The 21,229-nt window shown below is 37.6% G+C and overlaps 1 protein-coding gene and 1 long non-coding RNA gene across 3 annotated transcripts; both read left to right on the top strand.

Moving 5' to 3' along the window:
* Positions 1 to 244: 244 nt before the first annotated feature.
* Positions 245 to 5,796, top strand: LOC130716643 (chlorophyllase-2-like). Of its 2 annotated transcripts, XR_009012109.1 has the most exons (4): positions 245 to 432; positions 682 to 839; positions 3,572 to 3,724; positions 3,802 to 5,796. XR_009012109.1 is itself a non-coding variant. In XM_057566624.1 (2 exons), the coding sequence occupies exons 1-2, from the start codon at positions 285 to 287 to the stop codon at positions 864 to 866; spliced, it is 333 nt and encodes a 110-aa protein (XP_057422607.1). In that variant the 5' UTR covers positions 245 to 284; the 3' UTR covers positions 867 to 1,418. The 2 variants fall into 2 exon arrangements, 1 of the variants encoding a protein (XP_057422607.1); XM_057566624.1 differs by lacking the exons at positions 3,572 to 3,724; positions 3,802 to 5,796 and having other exon boundaries at positions 682 to 1,418.
* Positions 5,797 to 7,020: 1,224 nt separating this feature from the next.
* LOC130720080 (uncharacterized) lies at positions 7,021 to 9,781 on the top strand. The gene is made up of 3 exons (XR_009012916.1): positions 7,021 to 7,718; positions 7,796 to 8,714; positions 8,798 to 9,781. It is a non-coding gene; the product is annotated as an uncharacterized LOC130720080 (long non-coding RNA).
* Positions 9,782 to 21,229: the final 11,448 nt, after the last annotated feature.

Raw genomic sequence — 21,229 nt, 5'->3', positions numbered from 1 at the left:
TACGAAAATTAATACTCGAGATATATTGGCATGTTTAGCCTAGTCAGTCATTGAAGTCTTAAAATCTATTTGGGCTTTTTACCATTTAAAGTCCACCAAAATTGTTTACTTTTTTGTTTATAAGAGGAAGATACCAAAATTGTTTACTTAATCCCCAAGAATTTGAACAAAAAATAAAATAAAATATCCACTAGCAAAAGTCGACAAGGCTATATAAAAACCACAAGTTTGTCATCTGATTCTGCAGCAAAAAGCAACACTTGCAAATTAAGGCAAAACATAAAATGAGTCTATCAATATCATCAGTTACTCATCCATCGTCAGTTATGGGTTCTGATGCTTCTACTGCTCTCACTAACGTCTTTGACTCTGGGAAGTACACCACCAAGTTTCAAAGGATAGAATCTAACTCATGCAATGGCACACACCCTGGTCATCTTTTGATTCCTCTACCTCTGTCACAATTATGTTTTAGTGCATGTTTCTAAATCATACTGCAATTGATCAAAATTAATTCTGGGAAGAAACTTATGTGAGTAGCTTGTGTCAGAATTGACTATAAGAAAAGAAAAGCAGATACAATTAATATTAATTCTAGGAAGAAACTTATGTGAGTAGCTTGTGTCGGTTTTTATTTGTGCTATATGAGGTTTGTTGATTGTGGGCTTTTTGTATGTTTAGATCCACCTCCACCAAAGTCACTCTTGATTGCTACACCTCTTGAAGGTGGAGAATTCCCAGTTCTACTTTTCCTGCATGGCTACCTTCTTTACAATTCATTTTATTCCCAGCTTATCCAGCACATTGCTTCTCATGGCTTCATTGTCATTGCTCCTCAGGTAATTTGTGACTACCCTATTGAGTAGACATCTTAATGTAAGTAATATCTGGTATTGCAAGAAGCACAAATTGGAAAATCACTTAAAAAACGCACCATCAGTTACAAACAGACACATTAATTAGTGTTATTGACCAGTTCTTGTGTGGACTATTTTCTTTTACCTATTCCATTGATTGATGTGTGTTTTTATTTACTATGAAAAGCATTAGAGATATGCCAAATAAGATTAGCAAAGGAAGATTTTATTGCAGGACGAGTTTGAGTACAATATTTCACATTTGTTTAAGATGCAGTAAGCAGATAAACACTTAAAGATTTGATGCTACCAAGTCGATGCAATAGTCTAAATGCACTGAACCCAGAAATTTGTGCCAATAATGGATAGAAACATTCAACATGTGCATCAACTATGGAGGCCGTGTTCACAAGGAGAAAATTTACTAGTATATAGCCCGTGCAACTGAAATACAAAAGATTCACAGCATCAATTTTGACTGTAGAACGCATCATATTAACTCAAGGTCCGAAAATATGATTAATATCTTTAATGCGGGAGTTGTTATGCTGGTCTGCTCGATTTTACTCCAATTACAATTAAACAAGGTTAACTCTTGTAGGACAAGGTGATCGAGGCCGTACCCGATACAAATAATTAATTTAGAAAACTGTAGTAACTAGGAAGTGACTCCTAGGTTGTTACCCAAGGATTATCGTTTCAACAAAGACTCAATATTAAAAACGCACAAACGCACACACTCAAAGGGGGGTTTTGTGATTCAGTATCAAGAACTAGCAGAAAGTAAAACAGATTAATAAAATCAAGTAAAGACGGACGAATCTCTTTGTTCAGTATATCGCTGCTCAATCACGGGTATCTAAAGATCAATTCTTGTTATTAGTTTCCTAGTTCGTGAGAATTAACTACTAAGCGATAACTAATTCACAGATTCCTAAACTAAGCGATTAAGAATCGTTTACGCCCTAATATGAACTAAGCGAACATACATCATCTTCTATTCCGTGAACATAAGGAATTAAGCAAACCTAAGCCAGAAGTAGAGATGAAGAAAACTAATCAGGCGAATTCTATTAAGCACTATACCTCAAGAGCGCGATATACTTTGCAAAGGAATTCGTTCGAAGGGAATTAGCCTTCCATGGATGGGGTGAATTCAGCAATTAATTTGGAGGAAGTAGGGAATAAAAGCATAAACCCTAGCAGAGCTCTAATAATTACTGAAAAACGAAATTATATTAAATAATAGCAGAAGGCAAAAGGTAATTGTTTCTCTCAGCACAAACCCTTAAATAAGAGCTGAGATCACAAATCCTAATCAAAATAAAATCCTAAAAGATAAAAATAAATCCTAACAAATCCTAAAGATAGAGTTTTAAAATAACAACCTAAATAAGTTTGAATCCTAAAGATATCAAACTTAATTTATTCCGAAATTAAATCCTAATATTTCCAAAAATACAATCTTCACTCCAGCACAATTAAATCTTCATTCCGCAAATCTCCAAAATTCCCTTGATGTCAAATAAGACCTGAAAATAAGAATAAACGTAACTAGACCAAATAATATAAATCACTATCAAGCAAAGTCAATTAATTACGAATAATCATTAATAATGGCAAATTAAGGCTATGTAAAATGGGTAAAATATTGCTCATCACAAGGCACCCAGAGAAAAGTTGTTGAACTGACTTGTCATTTGCAAAGGTAACACGTGAAAGCTTGAATGTCTTCAGGTTAGGGAAACGAATGCCACTAGGAACATCTAGAACACAACCCAGTTCTAAATGCAGCTCAGTCAATGATTCAAAGGCCGAGAAACAATTGGGTAACACAAACTGATTTACAAGTAGGGAAAGCTTAAGCTCTTCGATTTTGTGCTTCACTACAGCAGATATAAGAGAATTAACTCTATCCTCATCAATGGCAACCCCAAAAGACATGACACCGAGACTTTTTACATAATTAGAATGATGAAGTAGTCTGTGCACTTGATCTAAAAGGCAATATACTTGGTCTTCTTCCATGCTGACTATTGGCAGATCATTTTCAAAATTAAAGACAGATAAGTCAGTCCATAAGTACTTCCACCTTTTTGATAAAACGGAAGTCGCCACTGCATCTCTGGTTGGGAGTAAAGAAAGAATGTCATGAAGAAGGTAATCAGGTAAGTTACTGATCATATCTTTCCTGTTACCCACATTGTGTCTTTGGAGCTTATGTGAATCAGATGATGAGTTTAAACCAGCCATAAGAGTTGTTGTACCTACACAAAAAAGGGTAAGAAATGTAATTATCAACAAGACAAGTCACAACTCACAAGATAAGCTTCTTAAAGTGCAGTCCGCAACCGCAATTGCGGCCGCAACATAATGGATTTTGGATTCACTGCATCCGCATCAGGATTGCGATTGTGGTCACATCAACCAGCATTTGATCACGATTCGGCAATGCAGCGGCAATCGCAATTTAAAACCCTATATTACGTAATGGGGTACATAATATAATAACTGACTCTTGAATTTCACATGTATTGCAACTAAACAAGGTTTGAATGGTCATTCGTTGTTGTAATTCGTACGGACTTATGGCGGAAAATACAACGTTACCCGTTTTGGCAGAAACTTTGGTATATTATTGTAACGTTCCCTAAACCCTAAAATTATGACAGGGATAATATGGTACTTTGATTAATATTGCCATATCTGTGAAGGTAGAGTAGTCCCCACTGTGAACATGGTTGAAGGAGGAAGAAGAAGATGAATGTGAGGTTTGAATTGAGGCCAGGGATAAGGCTAAAATCTCCTGATAGCACCACCAGTAGAACCTTCGTTCCATCTCTACACATGGCTACTTCAGTTACCAGGTTACAACTCTCTCATTTTCATGAATTTTCAGGTTAATGTTATCATTGTTATAACCTGTGAATTTCTTTGTTTTCAGCTGTGGGTTGGGATGGAAATCTTCCTCCTTGTTTGCACACTCTACTACTACTTGCTTCAATTTGATTTCTCCTTCTTTCAAACCAAAACCCAAGTTTTCTCTCACTTGCTCCGCTGCCTCCTCCTCTTCTGGTACCCTCTTTTCTTCCTAGACTCAACATTTTCAATACCATTTGTTTCTTATAAGTTATATGGTGCTTATAACTTGTGGGTTTCAATAAAGTTTTAAACTTGCTGCTGTATCAATGAGTTATTGACTTTGAAGAAACTTTTTTTCTTATGGCCTGTACCATTTTGAAAGTTATTTTTTGCTAGTTTTTTTATGTGCCAAGCTTTCCTTATGCCTAATTTGACCTGGGGTTTTTGTCTGGGATTATTTTGGAATCAAAATGTATGTTATGTATCTATGACATTATATCAATTGTGGGATCTTGGGGTGTATTGTGATTCATACTTCTTTTTTTATTTTTTTATTTTGTGATTCATACTTCTTGTTAGCACTGATCATTGTCATTGTATGATTGAACGAAAGAGTAATTCAGATGTCAAATGAATTTTCTTTGGGTGATTGCTGAATATGATTGAAGGAATGAAGAGGGAGGGGAGGTTGTTGTTTGAAGAATACATTACCATTTGTGCCTAGAAGCTGTTTAACTTAGTTTCAGTGTTTGCAATTGTCTGTTGGTCCATTTGACAAGGAATTTGGTTCTCCTATATTAAGGTCTTAGCTTTTCATTTAACTTGATTTGTTTTCGTATTGGTTTTCGTATTGGTTCAACATTCAACATGTGCATCAACTATGGAGGCCGCCGTGTTAACAAGGAGAAAATTTACTAGTGTATAGCCCGTGCAACTGAAATATAAAAGATTCACAACATCAATCCTGACTGTAGAACGCATCATATTTACTCGAAGGTCCGAAAATATGGTTAATATCTTTAATGCGGGAGTTGTTATGCTGGTCTGCTCGATTTTACTCCAATTACAGTTAAACAAGGTTAACTCTTGTAGGACAAGGCACCCAGAGAAAAGTTGTTGAACTGACTTGTCATTTGCAAAGGTAACACGTGAAAGCTTGAATGTCTTCAGGCTAGGGAAACGAATGCCACTAGGAACATCTAGAACACAACCCAGTTCTAAATGCAGCTCAGTCAATGATTCAAAGGCCGAGAAACAATTGGGTAACACAAACTTATTTACAAGTAGGGAAAGCTTAAGCTCTTCGATTTTGTGCTTCACTACAGCAGATATAAGAGAATTAAATCTCTCCTCATCAATGGCAACCCCAAAAGACATGACACCGAGACTTTTTACATAATTAGAATGATGAAGTAGTCTGTGCACTTGATCTAAAAGGCAATATACTTGGTCTTCTTCCATGCTGACTATTGGCAGATCATTTTCAAAATTAAAGACAGATAAGTCAGTCCATAAGTACTTCCACCTTTTTGATAAAACGGAAGTCGCCACTGCATCTCTGGTTGGGAGTAAAGAAAGAATGTCATGAAGAAGGTAATCAGGTAAGTTACTGACCATATCTTTCCTGTTACCCACATTGTGTCTTTGGAGCTTATGTGAATCAGATGATGAGTTTAAACCAGCCATAAGAGCTGTTGTACCTACACAAAAAAGGGTAAGGAATGTAATTATCAACCAGACAAGTCACAACTCACAAGATAAGCTTCTCAAAGTGCAGTCCGCAACCGCAATTGCGGCCGCAACATAATGGATTTTGGATTCACTGCATCCGCATCAGGATTGCGATTGTGGTCACATCAACCAGCATTTGATCACGATTCGGCAATGCAGCGGCAATCGCAATTTAAAACCCTATATTACGTAATGGGGTACATAATATAATAACTGACTCTTGAATTTCACATGTATTGCAACTAAACAAGGTTTGAATGGTCATTCGTTGTTGTAATTCGTACGGACTTATGGCGGAAAATACAACGTTACCCGTTTTGGCAGAAACTTTGGTATATTATTGTAACGTTCCCTACACCTTTTTTATTGAAATCGAATATATATATATATATATATATATATATATATATATATATATATGAAACAAAGATTAATCACTGAAAATGATTAAATCAGGGAGCAAGGAAATGATTCATACCTGAAGAAGCGTGTGCGTATCAAACAGTGAATGAGAAGCGAAAAATGGGTAATGGAGGACGGAAATAGAACGTAACAAGGCAGAGACTCTTGTTTTGGCTTCGACAAATATTGCAACGCAGGTTGTTCCTCTCTAAATTTGTCCACTTTTAATTTTAATGAAGGATTAATTAATATTTTTCATGTAATTCCCCAATGAGAATAATTAATGAAGAGAGATACAATTATACAAATACTCAGTTGGTCAATGGGGAGCTCACCGCTTTATTCATTCTTCAAAGGGATTGAGACAAGGAGTTTCACACTAACCTTATTATAGTATTTTATGTGTTGAAGGTTTTTCAAGTTTGATATGTGAGTAGGTTTAAAGGAAAGCCCTTCATGGTGTTCAGGTGTCTCGTGTTGCTTGTTATATAAGTTACTTTTTGTTTGCTAACGATAGCCTGATTTTTGCTATGAGTAAGCATTATACTTGTTACAAGGTGACCAAGAGGTATGACCGAGCCTTTTAGCCGAAATGTTCCACAAATCAGTGTGGATATGATTCAAGTTAGGATAAAAAATTCGTAGATTTATTAACAAATGAAGTAATTGTTTAACGATCGATTAAGTATTTAACTTTTATAATTCCAAAATTTTGACTATCACTAATAATTAATAATTAATTTACTTACACTTTACCTAATACATTAACTTAGAGTAAACGTGAAAAATCGTATAGATTGTTTTAAAACTTATACATTAACCTCATTGCAATGCAAATTGTAAGTTGTAAGCACTCATCTTCAATGTCCACCTAGTCGCTAAGAAGATGAAGACCTTCCACAGAGGAGCAGTTTAATCGGCAAATCCTTCTATTTTGTCAACGTCCTATACTCAAGATTCGATAGTCTTATCTCAGAAGTTAACTATCTTTGTATATTCCTTTTTCAAGTAGTTTTCAATTTATTGAAAGTTAATATTCTTCTGAATATTTTAATGTTGAAAATAAGTAAGAGACATATTCCTTTAAATATAAAAATCAAGTACAATTAAAAGAAAGAATTTAATTTATATGCACTAATTTGTACTTATACACTAATTCTAGGTAGGATTCAATTGGCATGTGGGACTGACGAAGCTTGTCGTTCATCGGAAACAAATTTAGTATTTACCGCAATGCCATAAGTTATGGCCCGTAACTGACCAGAGCCTGTGAGTCGGAGAAGATGAGCAGAGTTTAGGGGTGGAAAGCGACTCGTTAGTGGCTGTCTCCACAATTCTACACCACTGCCCGCCTCAGCACTCTTGTGCAACCATTGTTAACTTGATCCAGAACCTCCTGAAAAGAGACTGGCAAGTTCGAATTACCCACACCTAGCGTGAAGGAAATCGCGTAGCTAACGCTTCTGCCAGCCTGGGACACTCAAGCTCCACGGAAGTGACTTGGTTGGACCACCCTCCTGCTGACTATGCTAGCCACCTATTCTATGACATGTCTGCGACCCTGTTCCCTAGAGGCTTTGTTGGCTAGTTTGGGCTGAAGCCCTCCTTATTACAAAAAAAAAAATAGAGTTTAGGGGTAAGGGTATTTGTGGAAAAGTAAAATTATGACAGGGATAATATGGTACTTTGATTAATATTGCCATATCTGTGAAGGTAGAGTAGTCCCCACTGTGAACATGGTTGAAGGGGGAAGAAGAAGACAAATGTGAGGTTTGAATTCAGGCCAGGGATAAGGCTAAAATCTCCTGATAGCACCACCAGAAGAACCTTCGTTCCATCTCTACACATGGCTACTTCAGTTACCAGGTTACAACTCTCTCATTTTCATGAATTTTCAGTTCAATGTTATTATTGTTATAACCGGTGAATTTCTTTGTTTTCAGCTGTGGGTTGGGATGGAAATCTTCCTCCTTGTTTGCACACTCTACTACTACTGGCTTCAATTTGATTTCTCCTTCTGTCAAACCAAAACCCAAGTTTTCTCTCACTTGCTCCGCTGCCTCCTCTTCTTCTGGTACCCTCTTTTCTTCCTAGACTCAACATTTTCAATACCATTTGTTTCTTATAAGTTATATGGTGCTTATAACTTGTGGGTTTCAATAAAGTTTTAAACTATCTGCTGTATCAATGAGTTATTGACTTTGAAGAAACTTTTTTTCTTATGGCCTGTACCATTTTGAAAGTTATTTTTTGCTAGTTTTTTTATGTGCCAAGCTTTCCTTATGCCTAATTTGACATGGGGTTTTTGTCTGGGATTATTTTGGAATCAAAATGTATGTTCTGTATCTATGACATTATATCAATTGTGGGATCTTGGGGTGTATTGTGATTCATACTTCTTTTTTTTTTGTGATTTTGTGATTCATACTTCTTGTTAGCACTGATCATTGTCATTGTATGATTGAAGGAAAGAGTAATTCAGATGTCAAATGAATTTTCTTTGGGTGATTGCTGAATATGATTGAAAGGAATGAAGAGGGGGGGGGGGGGAGGTTGTTGTTTGAAGAATACATTACCATTTGTGCCTAGAAGCTGTTTAACTTAGTTTCAGTGTTTGCAATTGTCTGTTGGTCCATTTGACAAGGAATTTGATTCTCCTATATTAAGGTCTTAGCTTTTCATTTAACTTGATTTGTTTTCGTATTGGTTCAACATTCAACATGTGCATCAACTATGGAGGCCGCCGTGTTAACAAGGAGAAAATTTACTAGTGTATAGCCCGTGCAACTGAAATATAAAAGATTCACAGCATCAATCCTGACTGTAGAACACATCATATTTACTCGAAGGTCCGAAAATAAGGTTAATATCTTTAATGCGGGAGTTGTTATGATGGTCTTCTCGATTTTACTCCAATTACAGTTAAACAAGGTTAACTCTTGTAGGACAAGGCACCCAGAGAAAAGTTGTTGAACTGACTTGTCATTTGCAAAGGTAACACGTGAAAGCTTGAATGTCTTCAGGCTAGGGAAACGAATGCCACTAGGAACATCTAGAACACAGCCCAGTTCTAAATGCTGCTCAGTCAATGATTCAAAGGCCGAGAAACAATTGGGTAATACAAACTGATTTACAAGTAGGGAAAGCTTAAGCTCTTCGATTTGTGCTTCACTACAACAGATATAAGAGAATTAACTCTATCCTCATCAATGGCAACCCCAAAAGACATGACACCGAGACTTTTTACATAATTAGAATGATGAAGTAGTCTGTGCACTTGATCTAAAAGGCAATATACTTGGTCTTCTTCCATGCTGACTATTGGCAGATCATTTTCAAAATTAAAGACAGATAAGTCAGTCCATAAGTACTTCCACCTTTTTGATAAAACGGAAGTCGCCACTGCATCTCTGGTTGGGAGTAAAGAAAGAATGTCATGAAGAAGGTAATCAGGTAAGTTACTGATCATATCTTTCCTGTTACCCACATTGTGTCTTTGGAGCTTATGTGAATCATATGATGAGTTTAAACCAGCCATAAGAGTTGTTGTACCTACACAAAAAAGGGTAAGAAATGTAATTATCAACCAGACAAGTCACAACTCACAAGATAAGCTTCTCAAAGTGCAGTCCGCAACCGCAATTGCGGCCGCAACATAATGGATTTTGGATTCACTGCATCCACATCAGGATTGCGATTGTGGTCACACCAACCAGCATTTGATCACGATTCGGCAATGCAGCGGCAATTGCAATTTAAAACCCTATATTACGTAATGGGGTACATAATATAATAACTGACTCTTGAATTTCACATGTATTGCAACTAAACAAGGTTTGAATGGTCATTCGTTGTTGTAATTCGTACGGACTTATGGCGGAAAATACAACGTTACCCGTTTTGGCAGAAACTTTGGTATATTATTGTAACGTTCCCTACACCTTTTTGATTGAAATCATATATATATATATATATATATATATATACCATAGTGCTTAATTATATAAGAACAGAACAGAGAAATAACTTATATCTAACATATTTAGCATGTTCCTACTTCCCCATCAGGCTCTGATACCAAGAGGGGGTCGGAAGCAGAAGGAGGGGGATGAGAAGAGGATTAAGAGAAGTAGGACGCCACCACGGAGGGGCTTTTTGCAGAAAATTAAATTGCAGAAGGAATTAAAACAGGAGGCTCAGCCTTCCATAAACAGAAAAATAAAAACAGGAATTAAAACAGGAGGCTCAGCCTTCCATAAACAGGAAAATAAAACTTGAACAAGATATATATTACATAAACATAGATTACAAAACTGAAACTTAAAAACTGAAAAACTGAAACTTAAAAACAGAAAAGATTGAAAGAAAGGAAAACTGAAGGAGAACTTACAGAAGGAATTCTCTCAGTGTTTCTCTCTCTAAACTCTCTATCTAAGCTCTACCCAAACTCTGCTTAACAAGGTTCAGAATGAGCCTATTTAAAGAAAAGATTGGGCACTGTTTGTCTTTATCTCCCTAATCCTCAAGCTTTCAAAATTATTGAAACTGATGCCTCTGATATTGGCTTTGGTGGTATTTTGAAACAAAAGGTTTTTGACAAGGAACAAATTATTGCTTTTACTTCAAAACATTGGAATCCTGCTCAACAGAATTATTCTACTGTCAAAAAAGAAGTTTTAGCAATCGTTTTATCTATTTCAAAATTTCAATCTGATTTGATTAATCAAAAATTCTTAGTCCGTGTAGACTGCAAATCTGCGAAAGAAATCTTACAAAAAGATGTCAAAAACTTAGCTTCAAAACATATCTTTGCCAGATGGCAAGCTATTTTATAAAACTTGAACAAGATATATATTACATAAACATAGATTACAAAACTGAAACTTAAAAACTGAAAAACTGAAACTTAAAAACAGAAAAGATTGAAAGAAAGGAAAACTGAAGGAGAACTTACAGAAGGAATTCTCTCAGTGTTTCTCTCTCTAAACTCTCTATCTAAGCTCTACCCAAACTCTGCTTAACAAGGTTCAGAATGAGCCTATTTAAAGAAAAGATTGGGCACTGTTTGAATAGTTCCGGTTGAATAGTTCCGGTAGACGGTACTATTTGACTGGCACTATTTGCTACAGTAAAAAGTCAATTTTTACTATTTGCTACAGTACAAAAATTGAATTATTACAGAATAAAAATGATTACAAGACGACAAACTTAGCAGAAGTCATCATCATCTGATTCTGTGGTTTGGACAAAATCTGACGACCCAAGAGAGGATGGCTCGGAGACTTTGTGTTGAGGGGCCTTTGAAGATGAGGCTTGCTTAATTGGTTCCTTCAATCTGACGACCCAAGAGAGGATGGCTCGGAGACTTTGTGTTGAGGGGCCTTTGAAGATGAGGCTTGCTTAATTGGTTCCTTCAATAATTGAAGAGCAGATTGAAGATTTCTTAGCAAGTCTTCTTCTGTTGAAGCTCCTGCAAGGGCCGCTGTGATGTGAGCCATCGAGTTCACGGATAAATTCCCTGATCAAATCATTGACAAAACCCAACTACAAAGATTCCTGGGTTGTCTCAATTATGTTGCGGACTTCTGTCCTCAACTCAGTACCATAATCAAACCCCTTCATGATAGACTCAAGAAGGATCCTCCACCTTGGTCCGATATTCATACCAATGTGGTCAAACAAATCAAACTTCGTGTCAAGAATCTCCCTTGTCTTTATCTCCCTAATCCTCAAGCTTTCAAAATTATTGAAACTGATGCCTCTGATATTGGCTTTGGTGGTATTTTGAAACAAAAGGTTTTTGACAAGGAACAAATTATTGCTTTTACTTCAAAACATTGGAATCCTGCTCAACAGAATTATTCTACTGTCACACAGGGACTTACTGCCTTCAACGCCTCCGCTGCAGAGATGATCATAAGTCTGAATAGTAATAATCCTAGAAGGTTTTCAAAAGAGCTTTCATTTTAGTTTAGTTCAAAGTGTACTACCAGTCCAGATCCGACCATAGTGCTTAATTATATAAGAACAGAACAGAGAAATAACTTATATCTAACATATTTAGCATGTTCCTAAGAGCAAAGGTATTATAATCTCTGACTCTTTAATCTTATCTGGGCCCACTGCCCATCAATCTGGACCCACTGTCCAAAAATCTGAGCCCACTGCCCATCAATCTGGACCCACTGATGGGGAAGTAGGAACATGCTAAATATGTTAGATATAAGTTATTTCTCTGTTCTGTTCTTATATAATTAAGCACTATGGTCGGATCTGGACTGGTAGTACACTTTGAACTAAACTAAAATGAAAGCTCTTTTGAAAACCTTCTAGGATTATTACTATTCAGACTTATGATCATCTCTGCAGCGGAGGCGTTGAAGGCAGTAAGTCCCTGTGTGGCAGTAAGTCTATATTGGCCATACTACAGACATGTTATTAAGTTCTGAATATTTTTAATGTCCTTGTTTAGTTTCTTTTTGTGGTGGCTTAAGTCTGATCCAGATCTATACTGCTCAACTATTAAGAACAACGCAGAACCTAACTTATATTTCTAATTTATTTATCTGTTTCTATAGAACCAGGTGATGGTGATGATACTTACGGGTAAGGAAGATCTATCTTTCATGATGCTTCGCTCTTTCTCTTCTAAGCTTTCTTTCAGATCTTCCCAACCCTCTTCTTCTTCTATCGATCATCCTCATAAATCCAATCAATTATCCAAATCTGTCTTCAAAGAAGAAATTCATTTTGAAGATATCAATCAAGATCTTGACAACTGGGAAATTCCAAAAATTTCTCATGCTGAGATCTACAAACCAAACGGATCCTTTTTCAAACGATCAGATTTCATTATCAAAACCGTTGAGCAAACCTACAAGCTCAGATCTGATGATGAAGAAATCCATCCGCTTTCCGAGAAAAGCATCAAAGAACATATCAGCAAGAACTTCAACTATCTTCATATAGGTAGTGTTCAAGTTGGTCTTAAACCCCTAACCAGGAAATCTCTTGACATCGCTGTACTCCTTTGTCTTAGGGATATTAGACATAATCAATTCCATGACTCCCTCTTAGGAACGGTTGAAACCAGCCTGAGTAATGGACCAATCTTTTTCAATTGTTTCCCAGATCTAACTGTTAGTCTGGAAGATAAAAACATCCTTGATGTCCTCTTCCTAAATATCAAGCTTCACGGCCTTGATATGAAAGAAGATTCCATTCCAATCTCTTTGATCTACAGGGTTCAATACAAGGTAATGAACTCTATCAAATCTTATTTCTTGCGAACCAATTGTGAGAAATCTGGAGAAACTACCCTCTTCCTCACAGATTATGATAAGGCCAATGTTATTGTGCCCAAAACCATCCAATGGAGTGATATCACCCTTCCAGAGAAATGGTCTTTGGAAAAGGCTACTCCAGCCCAACCTGTTGAAACTCCTGAGTTTCGTGAAATTGTCCAACACCAATCTGGCCAAGTAGATCTCATCTTTGATAGAAGAAATTCTTTCTCCATCCCTAGATCTATTAGGACATCCTCTGATTTCCAATCTGCCATGTCCAGAAGATCTTTTTCTATGACTAGAAGGAACCAACCCGAGTCTAGCGCTCGACCTTCCCTCTCTCATGACGGATCTACTATCCATTTGGCTGGATATGTCAATACCACTCCTGTCAAGACTACCTATGACAAGGGTGATGAAGAACATCAATCCACCTTATCTCCAACGTATTCTTCTCTAGAAACCCCTGGAGAAACTTCTGATTTCATTGGAGCAATCACTACTGAATTCGTCATCGACAAAGGAAGTATCAAGGCAGATTTCTACTCTGACCGATGGACTCAGCAAAGAACCTTGCAAAGTATCAGGGTGAAAAGAGAAAGAAGATCCAAGAAAAATTCTATGGGTTCCTTGAGAAAACCCAGCAAAACATCTTCTTTTTTGAATGGTTTCAAGATTATGCCAACAAGAATTGGAAATCTTACCCCTTCCAAATTGACATGGTTAAATGGCAGCATAAGGATGGAAAAGAAACCCTTTCTAACCTGCCACCTAAAACTCCTTTCCTTCTTAAAGGAACTCAATCTACACCTTTCCTAGCTTCTCCCTTCAAGACTAGGAAAGAAGAAGGTGATGTCACTGGTAAAGACATCAAAGACCTCATGGAACAATCCAATTATACCAATAAGTATCTTCAAATTCTTGGAGAATCCCAAGTGCAGGATTCCTCTTCCAGGAAAGGAAAAGAAAAGGTCAAGATTGAACCTTCCTCTTCTAATCTTGATATCCCTAAAGGATGTCAACTTGAAAAACCTCTTTTCAAACCTTTTCAAATCAGTAGCCGTTCCAGACACTCGGCTCAAACTCTTCGAGCAAAAAAGGAATCTGACAATGAGCTCCTCCAAAAGGTGGTAGAGCAACTTCAGCTTCTCAAACAAGTTATTCCTGAGACTCCGGAACCTCCTGAGACTCCGGAACTTACTCCGGAAGCAGTTTCTAATCCCACTATTACTGCTCCTCCTCCTCCAAAAACTCGTACTTCTACTCGTAATACCTCTACTTCTTTAAATAATATTGAAGATGGTAAGGTTGAGTCTGATTCTGATATTCAATCTATGAAGTCTGACGTTCAATCTATCAAGAGTATTCCGGTCAATACTGTCATTCACAATTCTAAGAATCAGTGGAGAAAAGAAACCAAGCTCTACTATCCTAGAGCTACTGCTCCTGATCTTCTTTTAGAAGAATCTTCAAACTTCAAAAGCTTCAGTGCCAACAATGTCTATGAATGGAATATTGATGGTGAAAACGAGTATGGCATCACCAAAATCCTCCAAAATATGACTATGGTAGCCACTGCCTATGTTACCGCCAACAATTGTCCTGAATCTCTTATCGTTGAAGTCTTGGTTGCTGGTTTCTGTGGCCAGCTCAAAGGTTGGTGGGATAATTATCTCACTCAAGACGAGAAGGATCAGATCTTGACCGCTGTCAAGACTGATGAAGAAGGTAATCCTATCATGGAAGATGGCAAATTCATCTCTGATGCTGTCAACTCCTTAATCTTTACCATAGCCCAACATTTTGTTGGAGATCCTTCCCTCATCAAGGACAGATCTGGTGATCTTTTGTCCAATCTGAAGTGCAAATCTTTGGGTGATTTCAGATGGTATAAGGATACCTTCCTGACCAGGGTTTACACCCGTGAAGACAGCCAACAAGCCTTCTGGAAAGAGAAATTCCTGGCCGGTCTTCCTAAATCTTTTGGCGACAAAGTTCGTGAGAAACTTAGAAGCCAAAATCCGGGGGGAGAAATCCCATATCACACCCTTAGTTATGGACAGCTCATAGCTATCATTCAAAGAGTTGCTCTCAAAATCTGTCAGGATGACAAAATCCAACAGCAACTCACTAAGGAGAAGTCTCAGAATCGCAGGGATTTGGGTAATTTCTGCGAACAATTCGGAATTCAAGGTTGTCCCAAGAAACCTAAACCCAGAAAGCAAGATCCTCCTCCCAAACAACAATGGAGAAAGAGATCTAGCAGGAATGATCATAGGAAACCCAAGCCTAGATCAAAACCCCAATCTTCGCAAATTCCAAAGAACCCTCCTGAGACTAGACCCTCTCAAGGAAAAGATGTTACCTGCTACAACTGCGGCAAGCCGGGCCATATTAGCAGGTATTGCAGACTCAAAAGGAGAATCTCTGAGCTTCATCTTGAACCTGAGATCGAGGACAAGATCAACAATCTCCTCATTCAAACTTCTGATGAAGAAGAATCTAATCCTTCAGATTCTGAGGTCTCTGAAGACCTAAATCAAATTCAGAATGATGATTCTCAATCATCATCTTCCGTCAATACCTTGTCCATCAACACTTTGACCAATGAACACGATCTTCTCTTCAGGGCCATTAATTCTATCCCTGATCCTGAGGAAAAGAAAATCTATTTGGAACGCCTCAGGTCTACTCTTGAAGATAGGCCTCCCAAAAGTCCTATAACCACCAATAAATTCAATCTTAGAGATACTTTCAAGCGTCTTGAGAAGTCTACGGTCAAACCCGTCACTATTCAAGACCTTCAATCTGAAGTCAATTCCCTCAAGACTGAGGTTAAAAGTCTCAAACAAATCCAAAATAGTCAGCAGCTTATCTTAGAAAAACTGACTAGAAATTATGAGGAAGATGATTCTTCTGTACCTGATTCCAATCCTGCTCCTAACAACAATTGCGAAGACTTTCTGGAGAATATTAACCAGGTCACCATTCAGAAATTCTTCATCCATGTCAAAATCCTCATAGGAGATTTTATTCTCGAAATCCCTGCCCTCTTTGACACAGGGGCAGATTCCAGTTGTATCTCGGAGGGACTCATTCCCACCAGATATTTTGAGAAAACTACTGAGAAGCTCAGCGCTGCTGAAGGATCTAGACTAAAGATCAAGTATAAAATCCCCTCAGCTATCATAAAAAATGGTAGTCTTGAAATCGAAACTCCATTTCTGTTAGTCAGAAATTTGAGTCAAAAAATCATTATAGGGACCCCTTTCATTAAGAAGCTCTTCCCCTATAATACTGACGAAAACGACATCACTGTTCAGCATCTTGGACAGCCTATCTTGTTCAAATTCTCTGAACCTCCCATAGATAAGACTTTGAACGTCATATCCTACAAGGAGAAGCAGATCAACTTCCTCAGGGAAGAAATCTCTTACAGAACCATTGAGGATCAATTGCAACAACCTTCTGTTAAATCAAGGATTGAGAATATTTTGGAAAATATTCAATCCAGCATCTGTTCTGATCTACCCAACGCTTTTTGGGAAAGAAGGAGCCATATGGTGGAACTTCCTTATGAAAAAGATTTTTCAGACAAACAGATTCCAACCAAGGCTAGGCCTATTCAAATGAATGAAGAACTTCTTCATTTCTGCCAAAAGGAAATCAATGATCTCCTTGAAAAGAAACTTATTCGCAGGAGTAAGAGCCCTTGGTCCTGTGCAGCCTTCTATGTCAACAAACAAGCTGAGATAGAACGGGGAACCCCTAGGCTGGTTATTAACTACAAACCTCTCAATCAAGCCCTTTGTTGGATTAGATATCCTATCCCCAACAAGAAAGATCTCTTAGCCAGACTGCATGATGCTAAGGTCTTTTCAAAATTCGACATGAAATCTGGATTCTGGCAAATCCAATTGCAAGAGAAGGATAGGTATAAAACTGCTTTTACTGTTCCTTTTGGGCAGTATGAGTGGAACGTTATGCCTTTTGGGCTAAAGAACGCCCCATCTGAATTCCAAAGGATTATGAACGAAATCTTCAATCCTTATTCCAAATTCACTATTGTCTACATTGACGATGTTCTAATCTTTTCCCAAACTTTAGATCAACATTTCAAACATCTCAATACGTTCATCTCTGTAATCAAAAGGAATGGCTTGGCTGTATCCAAGACAAAGGTCAGTTTGTTCCAAACCAAAATCAGATTTCTTGGTCACAACATCCACCAAGGAACCATCATTCCTATCAATAGAGCCATCGAGTTCACGGATAAATTCCCTGATCAAATCATTGACAAAACCCAACTACAAAGATTCCTGGGTTGTCTCAATTATGTTGCGGACTTCTGTCCTCAACTCAGTACCATAATCAAACCCCTTCATGATAGACTCAAGAAGGATCCTCCACCTTGGTCCGATATTCATACCAATGTGGTCAAACAAATCAAACTTCGTGTCAAGAATCTCCCTTGTCTTTATCTCCTTAATCCTCAAGCTTTCAAAATTATTGAAACTGATGCCTCTGATATTGGCTTTGGTGGTATTTTGAAACAAAAGGTTTTTGACAAGGAACAAATTATTGCTTTTACTTCAAAACATTGGAATCCTGCTCAACAGAATTATTCTACTGTCAAAAAAGAAGTTTTAGCAATCGTTTTATCTATTTCAAAATTTCAATCTGATTTGATTAATAAAAAATTCTTAGTCCGTGTAGACTGCAAATCTGCGAAAGAAATCTTACAAAAAGATGTCAAAAACTTAGCTTCAAAACATATCTTTGCCAGATGGCAAGCTATTTTAAGCGTTTTTGACTTCGATATTGAATATATAAAAGGATCTAACAATTCTCTCCCTGATTTCCTCACTCGTGAATATTTGCAGGGAAGATCATAAGATGTCCTCCAGAGGAGGATCCTCCTCCTCCCGAGGAAGAGGAAGAAACAAAGAAAAGAGCAAAGGTATTATAATCTATGACTCTTTAATCTTATCTGGGCCCACTGCCCATCAATCTGGACCCACTGTCCAAAAATCTGAGCCCACTGCTCAAAACCAATCTTCACAACCAAAACAAACCAAAGCTGATTATGCTTTATCAATTCCAACTCTCCTTGCCTTCAAACAAGCAGGCATGGATAATGTTCCTCAGGGACTCATCAATTTACCAAATAAATCTTGGGCCAGCATCGCTGATAAAGATGATGACCTAGATCTCCAATCCCTCCAATCTTTTATTGAAAGAACAAAAAGCTTAGCAACTCATGATGGAAAGAAACCAGTTGTTGTTGCCCAATCTAGCCCAGTTACCCAATCTAACCCAAAATCGGAATATTTGACCAAAACTATCTCCAAATTCCAAACCTTGATTGAACCAGAATGGTGGGACCATTCAGGAGGGAACCTCGCCAATAAAATTGGTACTAAACTTTTCCCTGGTTATCTTGATCCAATCCACCCAAACAAAACCCAGAGATTCTATGAGTTTATCTTGGTTGATACAAACAGTGTGGATATTAAGCATTTTAGGGATAAAAATGACAACTCCCTAATTACCCACTCCACACTCCAAATTCTCCGTGTCCTTCGTCCCACTGACTTTGGACCCAATCCAAACACCTACAGAAAATTTTCCCAGAATTTTGACCCTATAGGTTTTAATTATTGGGATTACATCAAAGCTTGGGAATTTACAATCCTTGGCTTGCAAAACCAAAATTTCAAGCATTCTTGGCTCATTTACTTCAAATGGACCAACAAATATTTCTTTCCAATTTGGTTCCATTCTTGGTGGAGCTTCTTTGGTCCAACTACTGAAATCTTTCCCCCTGAAGTTCTGGAGGGATACAATCTTTTCCTGAAACATTGGGACAAAGAGTTTAACAATTATCCTGATTGTTTAAACTTTTATACAATCTTTTCCCTTTCTTGGGTATTCTCTTGGAGGTACGGTCTTAAAGCCAAACCCCAACCAATTCTCAACAAACATGCCCTTATCAAGTGGTGGAAGGCTTTTGATGCTTCCAAAGCTCACAAGGATAAAGTAATTCAATGGTTCAAAAACAACCAGAAATATCTCAAGCATGCAAGTCCGCAAACCAGCCTCTTGCTAAATCAAAAGGCCCACATCACAGCGGCCCTTGCAGGAGCTTCAACAGAAGAAGACTTGCTAAGAAATCTTCAATCTGCTCTTCAATTATTGAAGGAACCAATTAAGCAAGCCTCATCTTCAAAGGCCCCTCAACACAAAGTCTCCGAGCCATCCTCTCTTGGGTCGTCAGATTTTGTCCAAACCACAGAATCAGATGATGATGACTTCTGCTAAGTTTGTCGTCTTGTAATCATTTTTATTCTGTAATAATTCAATTTTTGTACTGTAGCAAATAGTAAAAATTGACTTTTTACTGTAGCAAATAGTGCCAGTCAAATAGTACCGTCTACCGGAACTATTCAACCGGAACTATTCAAACAGTGCCCAATCTTTTCTTTAAATAGGCTCATTCTGAACCTTGTTAAGCAGAGTTTGGGTAGAGCTTAGATAGAGAGTTTAGAGAGAGAAACACTGAGAGAATTCCTTCTGTAAGTTCTCCTTCAGTTTTCCTTTCTTTCAATCTTTTCTGTTTTTAAGTTTCAGTTTTTCAGTTTTTAAGTTTCAGTTTTGTAATCTATGTTTATGTAATATATATATCTTGTTCAAGTTTTATTTTCCTGTTTATGGAAGGCTGAGCCTCCTGTTTTAATTCCTGTTTTTATTTTTCTGTTTATGGAAGGCTGAGCCTCCTGTTTTAATTCCTTCTGCAATTTAATTTTCTGCAAAAAGCCGAAAAGCCCCTCCGTGGTGGCGTCCTACTTCTCTTAATCCTCTTCTCATCCCCCTCCTTCTGCTTCCGACCCCCTCTTGGTATCAGAGCCTGATGGGGAAGTAGGAACATGCTTCCGGAGTAGGTTCCGGAGTCTCAGGAATAACTTGTTTGAGAAGCTGAAGTTGCTCTACCACCTTTTGGAGGAGCTCATTGTCAGATTCCTTTTTTGCTCGAAGAGTTTGAGCCGAGTGTCTGGAACGGCTACTGATTTGAAAAGGTTTGAAAAGAGGTTTTTCAAGTTGACATCCTTTAGGGATATCAAGATTAGAAGAGGAATCCTGCACTTGGGATTCTCAAAGAATTTGAAGATACTTATTGGTATAATTGGATTGTTCCATGAGGTCTTTGATGTCTTTACCAGTGACATCACCTTCTTCTTTCCTAGTCTTGAAGGGAGAAGCTAGGACAGGTGTAGATTGAGCTCCTTTAAGAAGGAAAGGAGTTTTAGGTGGCAGGTTAGAAAGGGTTTCTTTTCCATCCTTATGCTGCCATTTAACCATGTCAATTTGGAAGGGGTAAGATTTCCAATTCTTGTTGGCATAATCTTGAAACCATTCAAAAAAGAAGATGTTTTGCTGGGTTTTCTCCAGATTCCGACCCCCTCTTGGTATCAGAGCCTGATGGGGAAGTAGGAACATGCTAAATATGTTAGATATAAGTTATTTCTCTGTTCTGTTCTTATATAATTAAGCACTATGGTCGGATCTGGACTGGTAGTACACTTTGAACTAAACTAAAATGAAAGCTCTTTTGAAAACCTTCTAGGATTATTACTATTCAGACTTATGATCATCTCTGCAGCGGAGGCGTTGAAGGCAGTAAGTCCCTGTGTGGCAGTAAGTCTATATTGGCCATACTACAGACATGTTATTAAGTTCTGAATATTTTTAATGTCCTTGTTTAGTTTCTTTTTGTGGTGGCTTAAGTCTGATCCAGATCTATACTGCTCAACTATTAAGAACAACGCAGAACCTAACTTATATTTCTAATTTATTTATCTGTTTCTATAGAACCAGGTGATGGTGATGATACTTACGGGTAAGGAAGATCTATCTTTCATGATGCTTCGCTCTTTCTCTTCTAAGCTTTCTTTCAGATCTTCCCAACCCTCTTCTTCTTCTATCGATCATCCTCATCAATCCAATCAATTATCCAAATCTGTCTTCAAAGAAGAAATTCATTTTGAAGATATCAATCAAGATCTTGACAACTGGGAAATTCCAAAAATTTCT

The sequence above is a fragment of the Lotus japonicus genome, chromosome 5, assembly GCF_012489685.1.
Source record: "Lotus japonicus ecotype B-129 chromosome 5, LjGifu_v1.2".
NCBI classification, from domain to species: domain Eukaryota; kingdom Viridiplantae; phylum Streptophyta; class Magnoliopsida; order Fabales; family Fabaceae; genus Lotus; species Lotus japonicus.
The sequence above is the reverse complement of the archived record's forward strand: the minus strand, read 5'-3'. Positions and strand labels throughout refer to the sequence as shown.